Source organism: Saccopteryx leptura, chromosome 1, assembly GCF_036850995.1.
Source record: "Saccopteryx leptura isolate mSacLep1 chromosome 1, mSacLep1_pri_phased_curated, whole genome shotgun sequence".
Lineage (NCBI taxonomy): Eukaryota > Metazoa > Chordata > Mammalia > Chiroptera > Emballonuridae > Saccopteryx > Saccopteryx leptura.
In genome coordinates, this window is record NC_089503.1 from 375184690 (window position 1) to 375205069 (window position 20380).

Consider the following 20380-nt stretch of genomic DNA (forward strand, 5'->3'; position numbering starts at 1 on the left):
ATATAATAATAATAATAATAATAATAATGTACCTAATCAGCCTGTTTCCAAGTATCAGTTTTAATCTGTCTGTAGTATCTATATTATAATGCGTCAAGCATGATGAGATTCACTCTTTTCTTACTGTTTTAATATTTCTAAAACATTTTTTAACCACGTTTTGAACTTGGGAAATTTAACTTTAGTTAGTAGAATAATTTCGGAATTTTGTTTCAGAACTCCAGTGATTTATGCATAAATGTACTGTGGATTTTCCCAGTTATGCAGTTTACTATTTACAGTTAATTCTTGAGACTTAAAAGGGAGTTTCATGTGCTAAACTCAGCTATTTGAATGACTAGAGAGGAGACCAGTCATTTATATTCGACTTGGAAGGTTTTTTTTTTTTACCCTTCTAATAGATTTCATTTTCTTACTCTTGATATAAAAAGCATTTGATGTTTCAATTCTCCATATTTTTCTTTTTGTAAACTCAACTATTGTATCCTTTATATCTTGGTTTACTTTTCTGTATGTTCCACACTTAATTTTCAAAAAGTCATTTGTAATTTATCCATGTGTCATCCAGTAACCTACTGTAGTCACCTCCTAGTTGGATATGTGCTTTATGGCCTTAAATTTTAACTGTGGTAGAAATTTAAATAAATTACATCTGAGGTCACTTCAGTTTCTATGAAAGACAATATTATAGAGTAGTCATTGTTTTGATTTTTTGAATTTATAGTAAGATTGATGAGAATTGGAATTCCATTTTTTCCAATCATTAATTATGTAACCTTAGATAATCTAGTTAACGTACTCATACCTAGAAATGGAAATAATAATAGTACCTATTTCATAGGGTTGTTTTGACATTTAAATCAGTTCAATAGTATCTAGAAATAGTAAGTCCTTACTATTTAAATATCACCTACTGACTGTCATTTTCCTCATCACTATTATTATTATTATGTTGCTTCTAAATCTTACTCCTTTCAAATTTATTGATTTGCTTTCCTTTTTAATTTTTACTGCTGTTTTACCTAACCAGGTGGTGGCGCAGTGGATAGAGCATTGGCCTGGGATGCAGAGGACCCAGGTTTGAGACCTCGAGGTTGCCAGCTTGAGCGCGGGCTCATCTGGTTTGAGCAAAGCTTACCAGTGTGGACCCAAGGTCGCTGGCTTGAGCAAGGGGTTACTTGGTCTGCTGTAGCCTCCTGGTCAAGGTACATATGAGAAAGCAATCAATGAACAACTAAAGCACCACAACGAAAAATTGATGATTGATGCTTTTCATCTTTCTCTGTTCCTATCTGTGTCTCTATCCCTCTCTCTGACTCTCTCTCTGTCTCTGTAAAAAAAAAAAAAAATTACTGCAGTTTTATACACACACACACACACACACACACACACACACAATGAATTAATTTAGTACCTTTTTGAATATTTATTACCTGTCCACAACTATAATAAACTTTTGAGTATTTTTTTCCTATGCGGTTGTTTCATTCAGTAAGCATTTATTGGGTTCCCACTATGTGCCATTTTATTTCTTAAAGACGGAAAAGAGGCCCTGGCCGGTTGGCTCAGCGGTAGAGCATCGGCCTGGCGTGCGGGGGACCCGGGTTCGATTCCCGGCCAGGGCACATAGGAGAAGCGCCCATTTGCTTCTCCACCCTCCCCCCCTCCTTCCTCTCTGTCTCTCTCTTCCCCTCCTACAGCCAAGGCTCCATTGGAGCAAAGATGGCCCGGGCGCTGGGGATGGCTCCTTGGCCTCTGCCCCAGGCGCTAGAGTGGCTCTGGTTGTGGCAGAGCGACGCCCCAGAGGGGCAGAGCATCGCCCCCTGGTGGGCAGAGCTTTGCCCCTGGTGGGCGTGCTGGGTGGATCCCGGTCGGGTGCATGCGGGAGTCTGTCTGACTGTCTCTCCCTGTTTCCAGCTTCAGAAAAATACAAAAAAAAAAAAAAAAAAAAAAGACGGAAAAGAGCAAGTCTCTACCATCAGCCATCTACCACTAATATAGTATTCTTATGCTTGTACGAATTTACAAGGGTGTATAATAAGTTCTTCTTATGACGGATACTAGGGGTGATTTCACTGAATTGGAGACATTCGATCAAGACCATAAAAGATATGGTGTTAAACCTTTTATGAAAGGTTAGGGCAGATTGATGGGCACAGCACAGCCTTCTAGATAAAGGCCAAGGTGCTGAAGCAGGGAGGTGTGGGAACTGTAGCGGGTTACAGAGGAGGAAGAAATGGAGGCCCTTCTCCTTTTGCATCTTCCAGATGCTGCCAGTTACCTCTTACTATGTAAATGTTTAGATTTTTAAGAATACACTCTGATTCTCTGCCCTGATGTCTGTGCATCACAGCATACTCTTGGCAGCCAAAGTACTAGAATTATGGGCTCTTTCCTGCTAACGTTTATCAGTAAGTCACATGAATTGTGGGTAATTTTTTCTCATCTCACAGGTTTGTAGTGAGTGTGCCCCTTAAATTGCACAACCTAGGGAAAATTTCTTGGAATCTAAGATCCCAGTGAAATGAGTGAGAGGTGAATTCATCTAAATAGCTATTCTTTACCATCTGTGTGTTTCCATAAGTGTTTTCTTCTTAACACACTCCCCTTTTGATCCTTTCCTCCCCTCCCTCTCCTTCCCGCTCCTTCGTTCCCTCCCTCCCTCTATTGTAAGTGCTATGGAAGCATCTAGGAGGGTAGATCCATTATCTGTTGTTACAATAATGCTGTATAATGAAAAGCCATGAAATCTGAGTAGTAAAACCTCAGCGTTTATGCTTATTGTGCAGCTCCACAAGCCTCCACTGAGTTTGTCATGTGTCTGTCAGCTGACTCTCAGCCTGCTCAACCCACTGGGATGCCTCAGCTGGAGAACTGGGGGGTCTCCGCTTTGTGCCATTCACCTTTATTCTTCTTGCAGGTTAACTTGGGCGCATTTTCATTAAAGGGCACAGTGCAAGAGCGCAAGTTTAAATGGAAGTGCTTCTTAGCTTCTGCTTGCTGACATCTGCTAGCATCTTGTTGGCCAGAGTATATAACATGATTAAGCTCAGAATTATAGTGTGGAGGCACTTAAAGTTGACAATGGGAATTGATAGAGTGTATGATAAGAATTAGGGCTCTCAGTGTGTGTACCACAGGCGAGCATCTAAATCAGACTGGGGATTGGGGAGAACTTCCCACGAGTGGTACTCCTGTGATGAAATTTTGAATGAATTAGTTGAATGAAAGAAGAAACAAAGATATGTTTGGCAGAGAGGACATAACATACAAAGCCCAAAGATGTGAATCTCATTGTGTGGCAGTTATCCATATCTACAGGTAATTTGATATGTAAGGATGTCAGGCAGGATGAAAGGATGTGTGGCTGGAAATAAGGCCAGAATCAAAGACTGAAGCCAGATTTCTAAGACTTTTTATATAATAAGCAAAGGAGTTTGAAAGTTATAGAATCTGTGATGGTTCTAAGCCTAGGTGTTAACTAATATTTTGTTGATGCTAATTATTATTAATATTTATATTTGCTACCACAGAACTACTTCTTAAAAATAGATTTTATACAGGCTAGTGGTTGGAAGCTACATAAATGTTTTATGAATATTTTTAGTACACTTAGAAGGCTGCATGTGTTATTCATTGTAAACTACCAGAAATAATAGACTAAACTTTTCTTTATAATTTAAAGATTAATATATGAGATTCAGTGATAGTGTATATAAACATCTATAAAAGATGACATGCCAAAATTTTAAAGTTGTAGAGTATAATCTAAAGTAAAACCATTATATCATATATTTTATTCTTAGCAGAATTGTTACATATAATTAAGTCTTAACATCTTTCTCATGTTATCACTTTTTAATCTATGTTCTGGAAAACAAATGTAAAACGTATTTTGTCTGGGCATACTAAATTTCACTTTGACCTGAGGAAAACTGTGGAGACTAGAGATAAACTTTTTTCTTAATATTCTCAGAACAAAAGTGACTGATCATTGTCTAGTTTATATATTCTAGGAAGACAGTTGTCTTCTACATTTCCTGATTGAAACTGAAGCCTTTTGTGAAGGAGCAAATGGAATGTATTATGTACAACAACTGGAATATATTATGTATTTTCCTATTGGCAGTCATGAATATTTGCAAAATTAATTTCCAAGCTGCTTAATTGGTAATATAACAACTTTACACTGTTTCCCATATTTTTAAATTTACACGTTAATTTAGTCAGTATTATAGTATATGAGACAAAAACTATTGTTTTGGGTGACAGATTAAATCTTGAAAATATAAATACTTTAAGAGAGAATATTTACAACAGTGGTATTAATTATTACCAGGTGGCTCTCTAGAAGTCTATTTAAGGAAGTATAATTAAGTTATAACTTTGGCATGCATTTGCTTTATTTAAGAAGTTATGGGGGAAGGGAAATTCTAGTCTTTACACTCTAGTGAACTTGACATCAATCTCAACAAAAATTCTGACATTCTAAGTTATTAGGGAATTGCCGGAGTTCACAGTTCGTATCAGAGTAAAAGAATTTCCCTTTATGATAGGGTAATGCCATGGCAGTATAGTACAGAATTTCAGCAAGATGTTTTTATGGATGAGATGGAGAATTATAGTAATGACAAAGGCAACTTGATAGTTAGTTCAACAATTCCTGGCCCACAAAGTGTTGATCTGTTGTCTCAAGGATATCTATTAGCTACACTGCTTTATATTTGACTTGTGACTTGTTCAACACTTAGAATAGAGGTTTCTATTCCTTCTGTTTATTTAAAAGTTTTGGAACCTTTTTCTTCAAATATTATTTTGGGCAGGACGTCAATATATAAACCAAATAAATGCTGAGCTATTCTGATTCAAGTGAGGATTGGAAATGGTGATAGTTGGTGAAGTCTTTCCAAGGGTATGCTATTTAATAGACTCACAGGATAAGAAGTGAAGAGTCAACTTGAAGGCTAGAGAGAATGTACAGTTTCTTTAAGAGATTTAGTGATAGCCTTGAGCTGGAGATGGGGCATGGATTAACTGTAAATAGACAGGAGGCATCTTTTTGGAATGATGGAAATGTTGTAAAACTGGATTGTAGTGATGGTGGTACAACTCTATAAATTTATAGGAACTCACTGAATTGTATACTTTAAATGTGTTTTTATGATGTATAAATGATATCTCAATAAAACTTTAAAAAAAGACACTACCTGGAAAAGAGTTAAGCAGCTTTTTCATATTTTTGAAGTCTGTCACATGTCAAAGATAGATCTGACATTTCGTCTAGTTCTAGGAAACAAAACTAGGTCCAGTGTGTGAAAGTTTAACAAAGAAACAATTTAACTTACTATTAAGGGATATCTTTCCAAAAAGAGGAGAGGCATAGTGTCACTGGCTTATGGTGTCTTTAAGAGGTTTTGATGACAGTTTAAGTATGCCAGGCATGTTTACAAGCCTGTGTAAATCCCTCAATAAATGTTTGCTCTTCATTTTTTTTTCTATTGATTTAAAATCTTACAAAATAGAAAGTTAAGAGGGAAAATAGAGAGAAATTGTGGTTAGGTTGATAGGGTTATGAGAATAGATTGTCTCCAATACTATGAAACATAATGAAACATCAGTCAATATCTGAAATAGAGAAAACTGGACCTGCTGCTTGTCATAAAGGAACGATACATACTGGTCATGCACAATATCTTAGCAGGCAGACTGCTAATCTCACATAGTTTTCCGAAAGCCTGGAGTCCAGGGATTGGTGGGGTTCTTCCTGGAGACAGACATCATCTAGAAGAGCAGTTGCTCAGACGAGACTGTTGCACTCAGAGGCAAGTTGACTGGGGTGATGCTGTTCCCAGCTGACTTGCAGAAGTGAGGAGCTGCTGTTCTATGTGATCCGCTGACCAGCTTTAGTCCTGGTTCTGTGGCTGCTTGCCACAGCTACCAAAAACTCCTCCATTGTGGCAACTTTCAAACTGCTCAGCTGGTGTAAAATTCAGTGCCTGACATATAGGCCCACAATAAATGTTTGTTCAATGAGTAATAAGTTTAAAAAGTTGTTTCCTATCATTACCACTGTAATCATCTCATTGTTTAAAACTGAAGATCTTTGAAGTTCAAACAACTTGGGCTTCAGCTTATTTCAAATCTATCACGGAAGGCCTGAGGTCATATTGGAGTCCTTTTCCTTTGGTCAGTGCGGCCTAAATTGATTTTCAACGGTGTGTAACCAAGTTGTCTTAGAAGAATGATTACATACACAGTAAATATATTGAAAATCGAAAGTTTCTTTCCTTCAGGACTTCCCAGGGTCTCTAATATGGTGGCATGCGTTACAAGTTAGGAAAGAGTAAAATATAAGGCGTTTCCTAATTTCATTCCACTTTAGGATACTTTTCTTCTGGGCACTATGCTGCATATATCCATTTGCTAATTTTCTTAATAACTGCATAATGCCAAATTCTCTACCTTTAAGTGACTGCCTCACAGCATGTAATTAATTCTGAAGCTTACTTTTAACTTTCTTGAATCTATGATTCTCAGTCCATTAAATGTGCTTGAAAATTTGGGTGAAATTGCCTATTATAGTGTGTTTATATCCAATGTTATAGAAATGAATTGTTGACTATATGTCAGCAACAATAAAATAGTTAAATCCTTGTGTTATAAATGTTTTGAGGGTCTAAAAGGACTAAAACAGCTTTATGAAGTTATTATATATCTCTCTAAAACACTTAAAAATGATTTTTGATGTATTTATTATATTTAAAATTTTTAAAATTTATTTTTTAGTTCATATACAATATTGTATGTATTAGTTTTAGGTGTACAACATAATGATTAGACATTTATGTACCTTACATAAATTGATCATCCTGATCATCTAGCATCATACATCGTTGTTATTATACTATTAATTATTTTGGCTATTTTTTATTTTATATCCCTATGACAATTTTTATAATGGCAATTTGTACTTCTTAATTTCCTTTACCTTTTCTACTCCTTTCCCCAAACCCCTCCCATATAGTGACTTTCAGTCTGTTCTCTGTATCTGTGAGTTTGTTCTGTTTTGTTTATTCATTTATTTTGTTTTTTAGATTTCACATATAAGTGAAATCATAAAGTTTTGGTCTTTCTCTTTCTCTAACTTATTTCACTTAGCTTAATACCTTCTAGATCCATCAATATTCTCACAAATGGCAAGATTTCATTCTTTTTTAATGGCTGGGTAATATTTAATTGTATATGTTTACTATACATCTTTATCTATTTGTCTATTGATGGACACTTAAGGTTGTTTCCATATTTTGGCTATTGTAAATAATTCTGCAATGAATATAGGGATGCATATATTTTTTTGAATTAATGTTTTGGATTTCTTCAGATAAATGCCCAGAAGTGGAATTTCTGGGATATGTTGTAGTTCTGTTTGCATTTTTTGACGAACCTTTATATTGTATTCTATAGTGTCTGCACTAGTATACAATACCAATAGCACATGAGGGTTCCCTTTTCCCCACATCTTTCCCAACACTTGTTTATTGATTTATTGATGATAGCTACTTTGATAGGTGTGAAATGATACCTCATTGGGGTTTGGATTTGCAGTTCCCTGATGATTAGTGATGGTGAGTATTATTTTATATGACTGTTGGCCATCCATATGTCCTCTTTAAAGAAATGTGTATTGAAGTTCTCTGTCCACTTTTTAATTGGATTGTTTGCTTTTTTGATGTTGGACAGTTTGAGTTCTTTATAGATTTTGAATATTTATCCCTTATTGGATATATCATTTTCAAATATCTTCTATTCAGTAGGTTGCTATTTTGTTTTGTGATGGTTTCCTTGTATTTCACAGAACTAGAACAAATAATCTAAAAATTTGTATGGAACTGTGAAGTCCCCAAATAGCCAAAGCAATACTGAGAAAGAAGAATAAAGTTGGAGGTATCATGCTATGTGATATCAGAAGCTACAAGGCTATAGTAATCAAACAGGATGATACTAGCATAAAAATAGACACTTAATCAATGGAACAGAATAGCCCAGAAATAAACCCTCATGTATATGGTCAATTAATAATATAAAGGAGGGCCCTGGCCAGTTGGCTCAGCAGTAGAGCATTGGCCAAGTTCGATTCCCGGTCAGGGCACACAGGAGAAGTGACCATCTGCTTTTCCTGCCCCTCTCCCTCCCCCCTCTTTCTTTCCAGCAGCCATGGCTTGAATGGTTTGAGTAATGTTGGCCCTAGGCACTGAGGATGACTCCATGGCTTCACCTCAGGCACTAAAATAGATCTGTTGCTGAGCAACGGAGCAGTGGCCTCAAATGGGCAGAGCATTGCCCCATAGGGGGTTTGCTGGGTGGATCCCAGTTGGAGTGTATGTGAGAGTCTGTCTTTGCCTCCCCGCCTCTCACTTAATAAAAATAAAATAATAATAATGTAAAGGAGGCAAGATCATACAATAGGGAAAACAGTTTCTATATAAATGGTATTAGAGAAACTGGACATATACATGCAAAAAAGTGAAATTAGCTCACTTTATAAACTCGATGGACTAGAGACTTAAGTATAAGACATGAAACTATAAAACTTCTAGAGAAAATAACATAGAGAAAAAACTCTGACATTAGTCTTAATAATTTTTTGGATATGTAATCTAGGGCGAAAAGACAACAAAAGCAAAAATAAACATGTAACTACATAAAAAGCTTCTGCAGTGCACGGACTTAAACATTAGTTATGCAAAGTAATTGAACCAGGCTTTCTTTGTATTATTTTGTTAATCTTTGATAAATGAACAATTAAGACTGATTTGTCTAATTTGTTAGTGTTTGCACATTTAACATGATAGTGTATAAAAAGATTTCTAGATGACACAAAAAGCCTACCCTTTGCCTCTAACTGAATTTGTGACCCTGAGGTGGTTATTTAACTTCTCTGACCTTCATTTTTCTTCTTTTTAAAAATAAGATAGACTAAATCTGTTAGGTCCTTCCCTGACCTAACATTCAATAACTAGTGTCCTTCTCATTCATTCTTTTCTGTTCCTCTAGTAAAGAGTGCTTAGAATCATTTGCTTTATGCTGCTATTTATTACAGGTTGAATAAAGGCAAATTAGCTTCTTACAAATATAAGCTATATAAAACAATTGCTCTATGAGTTAGAAGAAATTCAAATCCAGTGTGTCCGTAAGGTTATGGTGCACTTTTGACCGGTCACCGGAAAGCAACAAAAGACGATAGAAATGTGAAATCTGCACCAAATAAAAGGAAAACACTCCCAGTTTCATACCTATTCCGTGCAGTTCTATGTGAGCTCATGCACAGATTTGTTAGGACTTCTTAGGTAGCTATCCCGTATAGCCTCTACAGACTCGTCACTGACTGATGGCCTACCAGAACGGGGTTTCTCCACCAAACTGCCAGTTTCCTTCAACTGCTTATCCCACCAAGTAATGTTATTCCTATGTGGTGGCACTTCGTTATAAATGCGCCGATATTCACGTTGCACTTTGGTCACGGATTCGAATTTAGCGAGCCACAGAACACACTGAACTTTCCTCTGTACCGTCCACATCTCGACTGGCATGGCCGTGGGCTGCTCCACTATACACGGTGTTCCGTCATCATCTGCGCATGATGCGCACATACTGCCACATCATCCTACAGAAACTGGGAGGGTTTTCCTTTTTTTGGGTGCAGATTTCACATTTCTATCGTCTTTTGTTGCTTTCCTGTGACCGGTCAGAGGTGCACCATGACTTTACGGACACACTGTATATATCGTTTCTGTAATCCTCCTTGGATGTACATTTTCATGCCTTGTGCTGTGATAATTCTAGGTGAATTTTCCAAGGTAAGTTTGGTTTTTTAACAAAATTATCTAATTTAGATTTTCTCCTTTTCAGTTGTTAAAAGCTATTTCACACATCAAAAATTAATGTGCTTATTTTAATATTTCACAGTCTCCCTTTCCCTATCCACACTTCCCATATTCTGATTATGTTTTATCTTTTCTTATACCTTATAACATCTTTTTCACATAAAAATTATTTAGTAATTTTCTATGCTATGTATATTGTGTCTTTTCCTCATTGTCATGTAAACTCTACTCATTTTTTAAAATCTGTTTTATTTTTGATAATCCAAACAACTACAATTCCAGAAACATATTAGTACTCAGTAGGCACTTGTTGATTTCGAAATTAATACCTCTAGGTGGTGTTTTTTTTGTTTGTTTTTGTTTTTGTATTTTTCTGAAGTTGGAAACGGGGAAGCAGTCAGACAGACTCCCACATGCGCCCAACCGGGATCCACCCGGCATGCCCACCAGGGGGTGATGCTCTGCCCATCTGGGCATTGCTCTGTTGCAACCAGAGCGATTCTAGCGCCTGAGGCAGAGGCCACAGAGCCATCCTCAGCACCCGGGCCAACTTTGCTCCAATGGAGCCTTGGCTGTGGGAGGGGAAGAGAGAGACAGAGAGGAAGGAGAGGGGGAGGGGTGGAGAAGCAGATGGGCACTTCTCCTGTGTGCCCTGGCCAGGAATCGAACCTGGGACTCCTGCACACCAGGCCGATGCTCTACCACTGAGCTAACTGGCCAGGGCCGGTGGTGTGTTTTTTATATCAGGAAGTGTTAAAGAATTGTTAAAATATTCTCCAAGTTCATTTAAATTATATATGACTACTATAGTAAAGGGATGGAGGGATGGAGGAAATTGATGTTGAAATATCAAGCAAGCAATGAGAAAAATGATCACTCCAAGAAAAACTTGTCTTAGGTATTTATTTGATATTTTAATTTACTTATCACGTTGGCCTTTTTAGAGCCAATGTTAATTGAATTTATTTCTTCCTTTGAAAAACATGACATCATAGAACTATATGAAAGTTAGAGGTAATAAAAATCGAAGAGCAAGGATAATTTGCATGTGTTTATAACTGTCTGATTGGCTTAAATGAAGGATTATAGTCAGACTTATGCACTTTTTTCCCCTTTGGACAGTGGGCAAATCATACTCAACAGATATTGGGTAAGCATGACATAAACACTGTGATGTCTGTACTTGCACGTGCTGTCTACTGCCAGGGTAGCTGACTAGAGTGTAGTTAGGGCTCTAGTCTGCTGTGCACTCTTCATTTCAGTTAGAAGAAATTCTTGGGTATTATAGTAATGCCTAGCCTATGAAAGTATAATCACATAAGTAGTTTGAAGGGAAAAAGGAAACTTTCTTTTGGGGACAGAAAGTCACTCAGGGCCTTCTTATACCAAGCGGTAGTTACACGGTGTCCATTCCAAAATAATGTCAATTACCTGAAGTAGAAAAATGTCCGAAAAGCCAGAGTAATAAAAAAAAAAGTAACTAACTACCAAGACCGCAGCAATTACTTAACCACAGCATCCAGGATAATTTAACCACATTCGGGGTTGTAGCCAGTGGTAAGTACTGAAAGCAACTCAGCAGCCAAGAAGACGCACACATGGCAGTAAAGACACGTCTGCGTCCTTCCTCTGTGTTTGCTTCCTGGGTGCTCTCTGAGCAGACCTGCTGGTGGGCCGCGGGGTCTTCCCGACTGGCCAGCTCTGCCACAGGTGGTCATCAGACTGACCGTCTTGGCTTCTTTTTCAGAATCTCCCCCCGGCTTTATTGAGGTATATTGACTAATAAAACTGTAAGATATTTTTTTTTTTTTTTTTTCATTTTTCTGAAGCTGGAAACAGAGAGAGACAGTCAGACAGACTCCCGCATGCGCCCGACCGGGATCCACCCGGCACGCCCACCAGGGGCTACGCTCTGCCCACCAGGGGGCGATGCTCTGCCCATCCTGGGCGTTGCCATGTTGCAACCAGAGCCACTCTAGCGCCTGAGGCAGAGGCCACAGAGCCATCCCCAGCGCCCGGGCCATCTTTGCTCCAATGGAGCCTTGGCTGCGGGAGGGGAAGAGAGAGACAGAGAGGAAAGCGCGGCGGAGGGGTGGAGAAGCAAATGGGCGCTTCTCCTGTGTGCCCTGGCCGGGAATCGAACCCGGGTCCTCCGCACGCTAGGCCGCTGAGCCAACCGGCCAGGGCAACTGTAAGATATTTAAAGCATATAATGTGATGACTTGATATCATATGCATTGTAAAGGGATCTCTTTTATTAAAGGATCGTTTTCGTTAAAACTTACTGTCTTTCTATTCTGTTCTTAATCAGGGCTTGAAAACTTGAAAACGAGGAAGTGTTTTAAACCCCCAAGAGAACCCTGTTAAATATCCTGAAAAGAATAATTTAAAATCCTGTGAAAATATTACAAGTACAAACACAACTTTAGCCTTTTTTAAATTTTATTTTAATTAATTGTGTTTACATAGATTCAAGTGTCCCACCGAGTACATTCCCGCCACCCCCGTGTCCCCCTCAACCTCCCTCTTGCCCCCTCCCCCTTCCCTCCAGGATTTGCTGTCTTGCTCTCTATAATGCTGTGTTATGTGTATATAATTTCACCAATCTCTTTCCCTTCTCTGATCCCATCCTCTCATCCCCTTTCCCTCTGTCCGCTTTCCCTCTGGTCCCTCTGATCCTGCCTCTGCCTCTATTCCTCTCCTCAGTTCACATTGTTCATTGGCTCCTCAAATTAGCCTTTTAAAAAAAAATTTTTAAGGGCAGTGGAGTGTTTTCACATATAGGACCAAGAATAAATTGTAGCCTCATTGCCCTTCCTGCATTTGTTCTTATTCATTTCTTCACTCTGTTATGCATTTAAAAACCCGTATGCTTAATTTTGTGATTGTATCCAGTTACTCAATTTAGTACACTTTAATTCTCTTACAAGAATTTTCTTGAATAAAAATTATTTTCATGGCCCTGGCTGGTGGCTCAGTGGGTAGAGCATCAGCCCAGTGTGTAGACGTCCTGGGTTTGATTTCCGGACAGAACTCATAGGAGAAGTGACCATCTGCTTCTTTTTTTCCTTCTCTCCCCCTCCTCTCCCTCTTTCCCTCCCACAACCTGTGATTCGGTTGGTTGAGCATGACTCTGTGCACTGAAGATAGCTCAGTTGGTCCAAGCATTAGCCTTGGGTGCTGAGGATAGCTCATTTGGTTTGAGCATTGACCCCAGACGCGGGGTTGCTGAGTGCATCCTGTTCGGGGTGAATGTTGGAGTCTGCTTCACTATCTCCCCTCCTCTCACCTATTAAAATATTTTAAAATATTATATACATATATTTAAATTTTTCCATTAATTTGAGAGAGAGAGAGAGAGAAGCATCAACTCTCCACTCCATTAGTTCCATCCAGCTGTGCGCTCATTGCTTGCTTCTACATGCTTTGAGGATTGAACCCATGACTTCAGTGCACTGGGTCTATATTTTATACACTGAGCCACCCAGCCAAGAAAAAAATGATTTTCTTAAAATACAGTTTTCTTACAAATCTTGAGGGCAGGTATTTTTTAGGATTTAAGGACTATAGCTGCTTTCAATTTTTATATATCGATTTGAGAGAAAGAAAGAGAAACATTGATTTGTTGTATTGCTTATTAATGCAGCCATTGATTGATTCTTGTATGTGCCCTGACTAAGGGTCGAACTTGCAACCTTGGCATATCAGGACAATGCTAGCCTAACCAACTGAGCTACCTGGCCGAGTGTACTGTAGCTGCTCTCATAGGCCAAAATCAAGTATCTGAAAAGGCTCCTTTTTGTTTAAACAGATATAAAATTGACATATATTATTAGTTTCAGGTGTACAAAATACTGATTCAGTATTCCTGTACATTGAGAAATGATCATTGCATCAAGTCCAGTTATCCATCACCATACAAAGTTAAAAAATTTTTTTTCATGTGATGAGGACCTTTTTTTTTTAAATGTGAGAGGAAGGGAGACAATGAGACAGACTCCTACTTGCACCCTGACTGGGATCCACCCAGCAATCCCATCTGGACAGGTGCTATCATCATCAACTGAGCTATCCTGAGGCTGACACTCAGACCAGCCGAGCTATCCTCAGAGCCTGGCTCCAATGGTTGGGCCAACTGAGCCACTGGCTGCAAGAGGAGAAGAAGAGGAGAGGGGTAGAGGGAGGGGAAGAGAAGTAGACGGTCACTACTCATGTGTGCCCAGACCGGGAATCAAACCTGGGATGTCTGCGCACCAGGCTTTGTAAAAATGTCAATTCAGCCTGACCAGGCGGTGGCATAGATGCAGAAGGACCCAGGTTCAAGACCCCGAGGTCGCCAGCTTGAGCGCAGGCTCATCTGGTTTGAACAAAAGCTCACCAGCTTGCACCCAAGATCGCTGGCTTGAGCAAGGGGTTACTTGGTCTGCTGTAGCCCCACGGTCACGGCACATATGAGAAAGCAATCAATGAACAACTAAGGTGTCGCAACAAAAAACTAATGATTGATGCTTCTCATCTCTCTCCGTTCCTGTCTGTCCCTGTCTATCCCTCTCTCTGACTCTCTCTCTGTCTCTGTAAAAAAAAAAAAAAAAGTCAATTCAGATCTATGCCCATTTTTAATTGGATTGTTTGTTTGCTTTTGCTGTTAGGTTGCACGAATTCTTTGTATATTTTGAATATTAACCCCTTTATTAGATACGCGATTTGCAAATCTTTTCTCTTACTCAGTAGGTTGCTTTTTCATTTTGTGGATGATTTTTTTTGTTCTGCCAAAGCCTTTTAGTTGATGCAATCTCACTGTATTTTGGCCTTTGCTTTTGATTTCAGAACCAAAAATGTCATTGCTAAGATCAGTGTCAAGGAGCTATTATGCCAATGTTTTCTTCTAGGAGTTTATGGTTTTAGGTCTTACATTCAAGTCTTTAGTCCATTTTGAATTAATTTGTTTATATGGTGAATGATACTAGTCTGGTTTCATTCTTTTACATAGGCTGTCTGGTTTTTCCAACATTATTTAAAAAGATATACAAAATGATTATCTTTTTTCCATTGTGTATAGTCTTCTTTTTTGTTGTGAATCAATTGACCATAGATGTGTGGCTTTATTTCTGGATTCTTTATCCTATTCTATTGATTTAGGCAGGGTTTTTTTTTTTTTTTTATGCCAATACCATGCTTTCTGTTTTCTATAGCTTTGCAATTGAAAAGGTAGCTTTAAAATTACCTAATCCAATACCCTCCTTTCATTGTTGAGTAACTGAGGTACCCAGAAAAGGTCCTTACCCAAGGTTACAGTACTGCTAACAGCAGTGTGGGGACTAGAGCCAGGTCATCCAACTTAGAGTCTAATTTCTTTTCATTGCAACTGACTTCTCCTTTTTGGAGCTTAAGGCCAGGATGTAGTGGGACTTTGTAGCTGCGTATTGTAATCTTAGTGGACCCTTGCCACTGAATTGTACTTGTTTTTCTCAGCTCACATCTCAAACCTCCCATTCAGTTGAGTGCTGTTGCTTCTTTTAGTAGAGGCAGTGACTACAATGAGATTTACCTGGGTAGCTTCTCCTCCACTGACCATCCAAAATTTCAGCCTCAACATCACAACATGGAGAGGAACTATCTACAGATGAATGGATAAATTTCCCATGAGCTGTTTCTCTGTTTTGGAACCCTAGAACTGAAATAGTAAGGTGATTATTTGAAAGTAGATATACGAGTTTTATTCATTTTTCATTCTTTCCCTTCAAAGAAACTTTTCTGGCTTGTTCTTTCTTGTGTAAAGTATATATATCATGACCTTTTAGTATTAATTAAGCTGATTTATTTGGTAGAGAGTAATTTTGGAAATCCTACTGTTGCAGGCAAACTGGAACAGTTGGTGTGGTCTAGGCCAGGCAGGTTCACATTGGATTCGGGCAGAGACGGTAGAGGAACTGCAGAGGCGGAAAGCGTTGGGCCATTCCTGATTATTAGATTCTCCCAACGGCGGACAAGGAAACAGGCTGGGAAAACCACTTCTCATAGTGGGCCAGCGATCTGCAAAATGGCCCCTTGCACAGGCAGGCTAGCACCCCACACCAAGGGAAGGCATCCGTAGCTTACACAGGCTGTACCCACGCGGCTCTGCCACGTGCTCATGCACTCATCATGCGATGTGCAGGGGAGCAAGCCTAACACAGCTGTTTTCCTAACAGTTGGTAATGCTAATAACTATACATATATCATATATATCAGAGAAAAAACGTTTTCTCATGTCAGTGAATAAAATAATACGTATTAAAAATACTCTTGTTTTATTTTTACCTGCTTCAAAATTTATCTGTGTGTAAATGCTTTATGCTATGCTTTTGTACTAGTATTATATTTATAATATAAAAAGATACATATCTACAGAGTGGACAAAAGTAGCTTTATAGTTGTGAGTATGCAAAGCACAGAGTTTTCTCTTGTCTTATTTACTAATTATTGTATTATTTTCCGTATGAACAACTGTAAACCTACTTTTGCCAACCCCTTTTGCAAGTACATATTGCATGTGCTTCCTGATAAAGTTTGCTTTTCTTAAGTTAAAGCTGTTAAAAGAGTTTGGGGTTAATTGCCTTTCATAGTGTTTCCCATAGTGGCTTTCTCTGTTTTCCATAGTGGCTGTACCAGTTTGCGTCCCCACCAGCAGTGAATGAGGGCTCCTTTTTCTCCACAGCCTCTCCAACACTTGTTATAACCTGTCTTGTTGATATTAGCCATTGTAACAGGTGAGGGGTGGTATCTCGTGGTTTTGATTTGCATTTACCTAACAGGGAAGTTGAGCATCATTTCATATTATCTGTTGGCCATTTGTATGTCTACTTCAAATCTCACTATGTTAATTGGATTGTTTTTAACATGTGTTTTTAAATATTCTTTTTACTAGAGATATGAATAGAATTTGCTATTTTATCTTATAGTCAATCATTTCACTTTGATAGCTTTGTTGTTTTTTCTGTAGTGAGATTTGAAGTCACCTAGAATAATGGAAGGGAAACTTCATTCATGCAGTCTAAAGAGTTAAATACTGACTATGTCAGTGAACAAACAGAACAGATTTTCAGCTCTTAATAGTGACCAATGTGTAACTGATGCAGTCCGGCTTATTACTTTTACTGCCTGTGCTTTTGTTGTCATACTTAAGAAACCATTGCCAAATCAAAGGTCATAAAGATTTCCCTTCTGTTCTAAGAGCTCTTTACTTGAGGTTTTGATCTATTTTGAGTTCATTCCCCCTCACCAATTATTGAAAAGTGTCCTTTCCAAATTAGGTGTTCTTTCCATTCTTATGGAAAATCAGTTGACCGTATTATGTAAGGATTTATTTTTCACCTCTCTCTCTTTTTTCCCGTTTGTCTTTCCTCTCAGGACAAGTACCACATTTTTTTCTCTTCACTAATAGCCTTGGGTGAGACAGGCAAAGTGCCTTCTGTGCAGTGGGTATTTTCCTAGTTCACACATTGAACTGATTACCATCGGGGTGTCTTTTTCGCGATCTTAGGTTCTGCAAACTGACCTACCTTGCTTGGGGTCCCAGCATTCTGTCCTGTACCTTGAGTTAACTATGCTATTGGAATTCCAGACTCTTGGTTGCTATGAATAGATTTTGGCTATAGGGCTCTCTTATCCTGTGGAACTATATTTTCTCTTAATGTCTAACTTCTGTTTTGTCTTCCCTACTACTGATAAAAGGATGGTTTAAATATGTTTTTAATAAAGTATTGTGCGTTTTCAGATGTTCTTTACCAGGAAGTGAGTCTTTGCACATCTAGTTCACTGTTTGAAAGTTGAGAAGAGGACTTTTAAGAACAGTTTTATAATCCATTCTTGATCAGCTTGTATATTATTTGAAATCATAATTTATACTGTTTACATAATTTTTTTCTTAGCAACTTTTACTTAATTATATGCTATTTTATTTTCTTTATGGCTGTTATAGTACTGTATTAACAATTTGGATGTGGTAACGTGATTTTTTTCATTATCAATGTTATGAGGTGGTTGTTAATATTCTGCATTTGCACAGTAAATATCCTTAAAAATGACTATCTAAATCATGAAGTAACATAGATGACACTGCATTTTCTTTTTCTGGAACTTTCAGCTTGTGTAGGAGAGATGCAATTCTCTGTCCATAGAAAATTGTGGCCCTGGCCGGTTGGCTCAGTGGTAGAGCGTCGGCCTGGCGTGCAGAAGTCCCGGATTCGATTCCCGGCCAGGGCACACTGGAGAGGCGCCCATCTGTTTCTCCACCCCTCCCCCTCTCCTTCCTATCTGTCTCTCTCTTCCCCTCCCGCAGCCGAGGCGACATTGGAGCAAAGATGGCCCGGGCGCTGGGGATGGCTCCTTGGCCTCTGCCCCAGGCGCTGGAGTGGCTCTGGTCGCCGCAGAGCGACACCCCGGAGGGGCAGAGCGTCACCCCCTGGTGGGCGTGCCGGGTGGATCCCGGTCGGGCGTATGCGGGAGTCTGTCTGACTGTCTCTCCCCGTTTCCAGCTTGGGGGGGGGGGGAATTGTACTTCTCTGTTATTTGAGAGAATAATTTGTACTTTAGTAAACAGATCATTGTAATAAATATCTTTCACCTTTTCCATTCTTAGTTTTACAGTCCTTAATATTGGTGTGATTCTTTTCTTTTCTTTTTGCAGGTTTTCTCTAGGTGATGCTAGGAGGCCTCTTCATGAAACAGCAGTTTTGGTTGAAGATGTGGTACACACTCAGTTGATTAATCTGGTAAGAGCACGTATAACCTTGTTTGGTATCATTCCTCTGCTTATATTGGGGTCGCAACCAAACTGTGCTTTCATTAAAGATTATATTTACATTTGCAATTTTTTTTGTCAGACTTTTTAAGGTACAGCTTACATCTAACAATTTTACCAGTTTAAGTGCGTAGTTCGATGCATTTCAACAACTTATTGTCATGTGGCTACCAACATATGACAGGCATTTTCTTTTTTTTTTTTTTTAATTTTATTTATTCATTTTTAGAGGGGGGAGAGAGAGGGAGAGTGAGAGAGAGGGAGAGAGAGAAACAGAGAGAGAGAAGGGGGAGGAGCTGGAAGCATCAACTCCCATATATGCCTTGACCAGGCAAGCCCAGGGTTTCGAACTGGCGAGACAGGCATTTTCATCATTCAGAAGTACTCTGTGTGCCTAACCAGGCAGTGGCGCAATGGATAGAGCGTCGGACTGGGATGCGGAGGACCCAGGTTCGAGACCCCAAGGTCGTCAGCTTGAGCCTGGGCTCATCTGGCTTGAACAAAAAGCTCACCAGCTTGGACCCAAGATCACTGGCTTGAGCAAGGGGTTACTCGGTCTGCTGAAGGCCCACTGTCAAGGCACATATGAGAAAGCAATCAATGAACAACTAAGGTGTCGCAACGAAAAACTGATGATTGATGCTTCTCATCTCTCTCCGTTCCTGTCTTGTCTGTCCCTATCTACCCTCTCTCTGTCTCTGTAAAAAAAAAAAAAAGAAAAAAAGAAAAGTCTCCGTGTGCTATGAGTCAGCTTTCCACTCACTCCCTGACGCTTCTAATAGCTTTTTTTTTTAAATTTTTTTTAAATTTTTAAAAATTTTTCCGAAGCTGGAAACGGGGAGAGACAGTCAGACAGACTCCCGCATGCGCCCGACCGGGATCCACCTGGCACGCCCACCAGGGGCGAAGCTCTGCCCACCAGGGGGCGATGCTCTGCCCACCAGGGGGCGATGCTCTGCCCCTCCGGGGCGTAGCTCTGCCGCGACCAGAGCCACTCTAGCGCCTGGGGCAGAGGCCGAGGAGCCATCCCCAGCGCCTGGGCCATCTTTGCTCCAATGGAGCCTTGGCTGTGGGAGGGGAAGAGAGAGACAGAGAAGAAGGAGGGGGGGGATGGAGAAGCAAATGGGCGCTTCTCCTATGTGCCCTGGCCGGGAATCGAACCCAGGTTCCCCGCACGCCAGGCCGACGCTCTACCGCTGAGCCAACCGGCCAGGGCCTCTAATAGCTTTTGTCATCTGTATTCTATCACTAAATAAGCAGAGTTTTTCCAGAATTCTTATTAAAACTTTCTTTTGAATTTCAGACTTATCAAAATATTACACAAATAATTCCTAGATTCTCTCAATTTATTCTATTAACATCTGACATAAGTGTAATACAATTATCAAAATCAAGAAACAATATAGGTATAATGCTGTTAATAAAATTTTTATTTTTTAAACACAAGATGGTTTTTTAAAAAATTGAATTTAGGGAGAGACCAACAGATAGACAGGAAGGGGGGGAGAGAGGAGAGTGATGAGAAGCATGAACTCGTAGTTGTCATTTTAGTTGTCCATTGATTGCTTCTCATATGTGTCCTGACCAGGGGGGTCAAGCCAAGACAGTGACTCCTCACTCAAGCCAGTGACAGTTGGGTTCAAGCTAGTGACCCTGAAATTATGTTTATGATTCCACACTCAATCCAGTGACCCTGTGCTCAAGCTGGCAAGTC

The 20380-nt window shown here is 39.3% G+C and overlaps 1 protein-coding gene across 8 annotated transcripts in view; it reads left to right on the forward strand.

Annotated features, from left to right (window-relative positions):
• Nucleotides 1-20380, forward strand: part of SUPT3H (SPT3 homolog, SAGA and STAGA complex component) — a 437116-nt gene that overhangs the window by 181646 nt on the left and 235090 nt on the right. For all 8 annotated transcript variants that reach the window (XM_066359299.1, XM_066359295.1, XM_066359293.1 and 5 more), the window contains one exon: nucleotides 18553-18637. Coding sequence is in view for 4 of the 8 variants with exons in the window: in XM_066359295.1 (XP_066215392.1) it covers nucleotides 18553-18637 (85 nt within the window). In the remaining 4 variants the exon portion in view is untranslated. The remainder of the gene's footprint in view (nucleotides 1-18552; nucleotides 18638-20380) is intronic.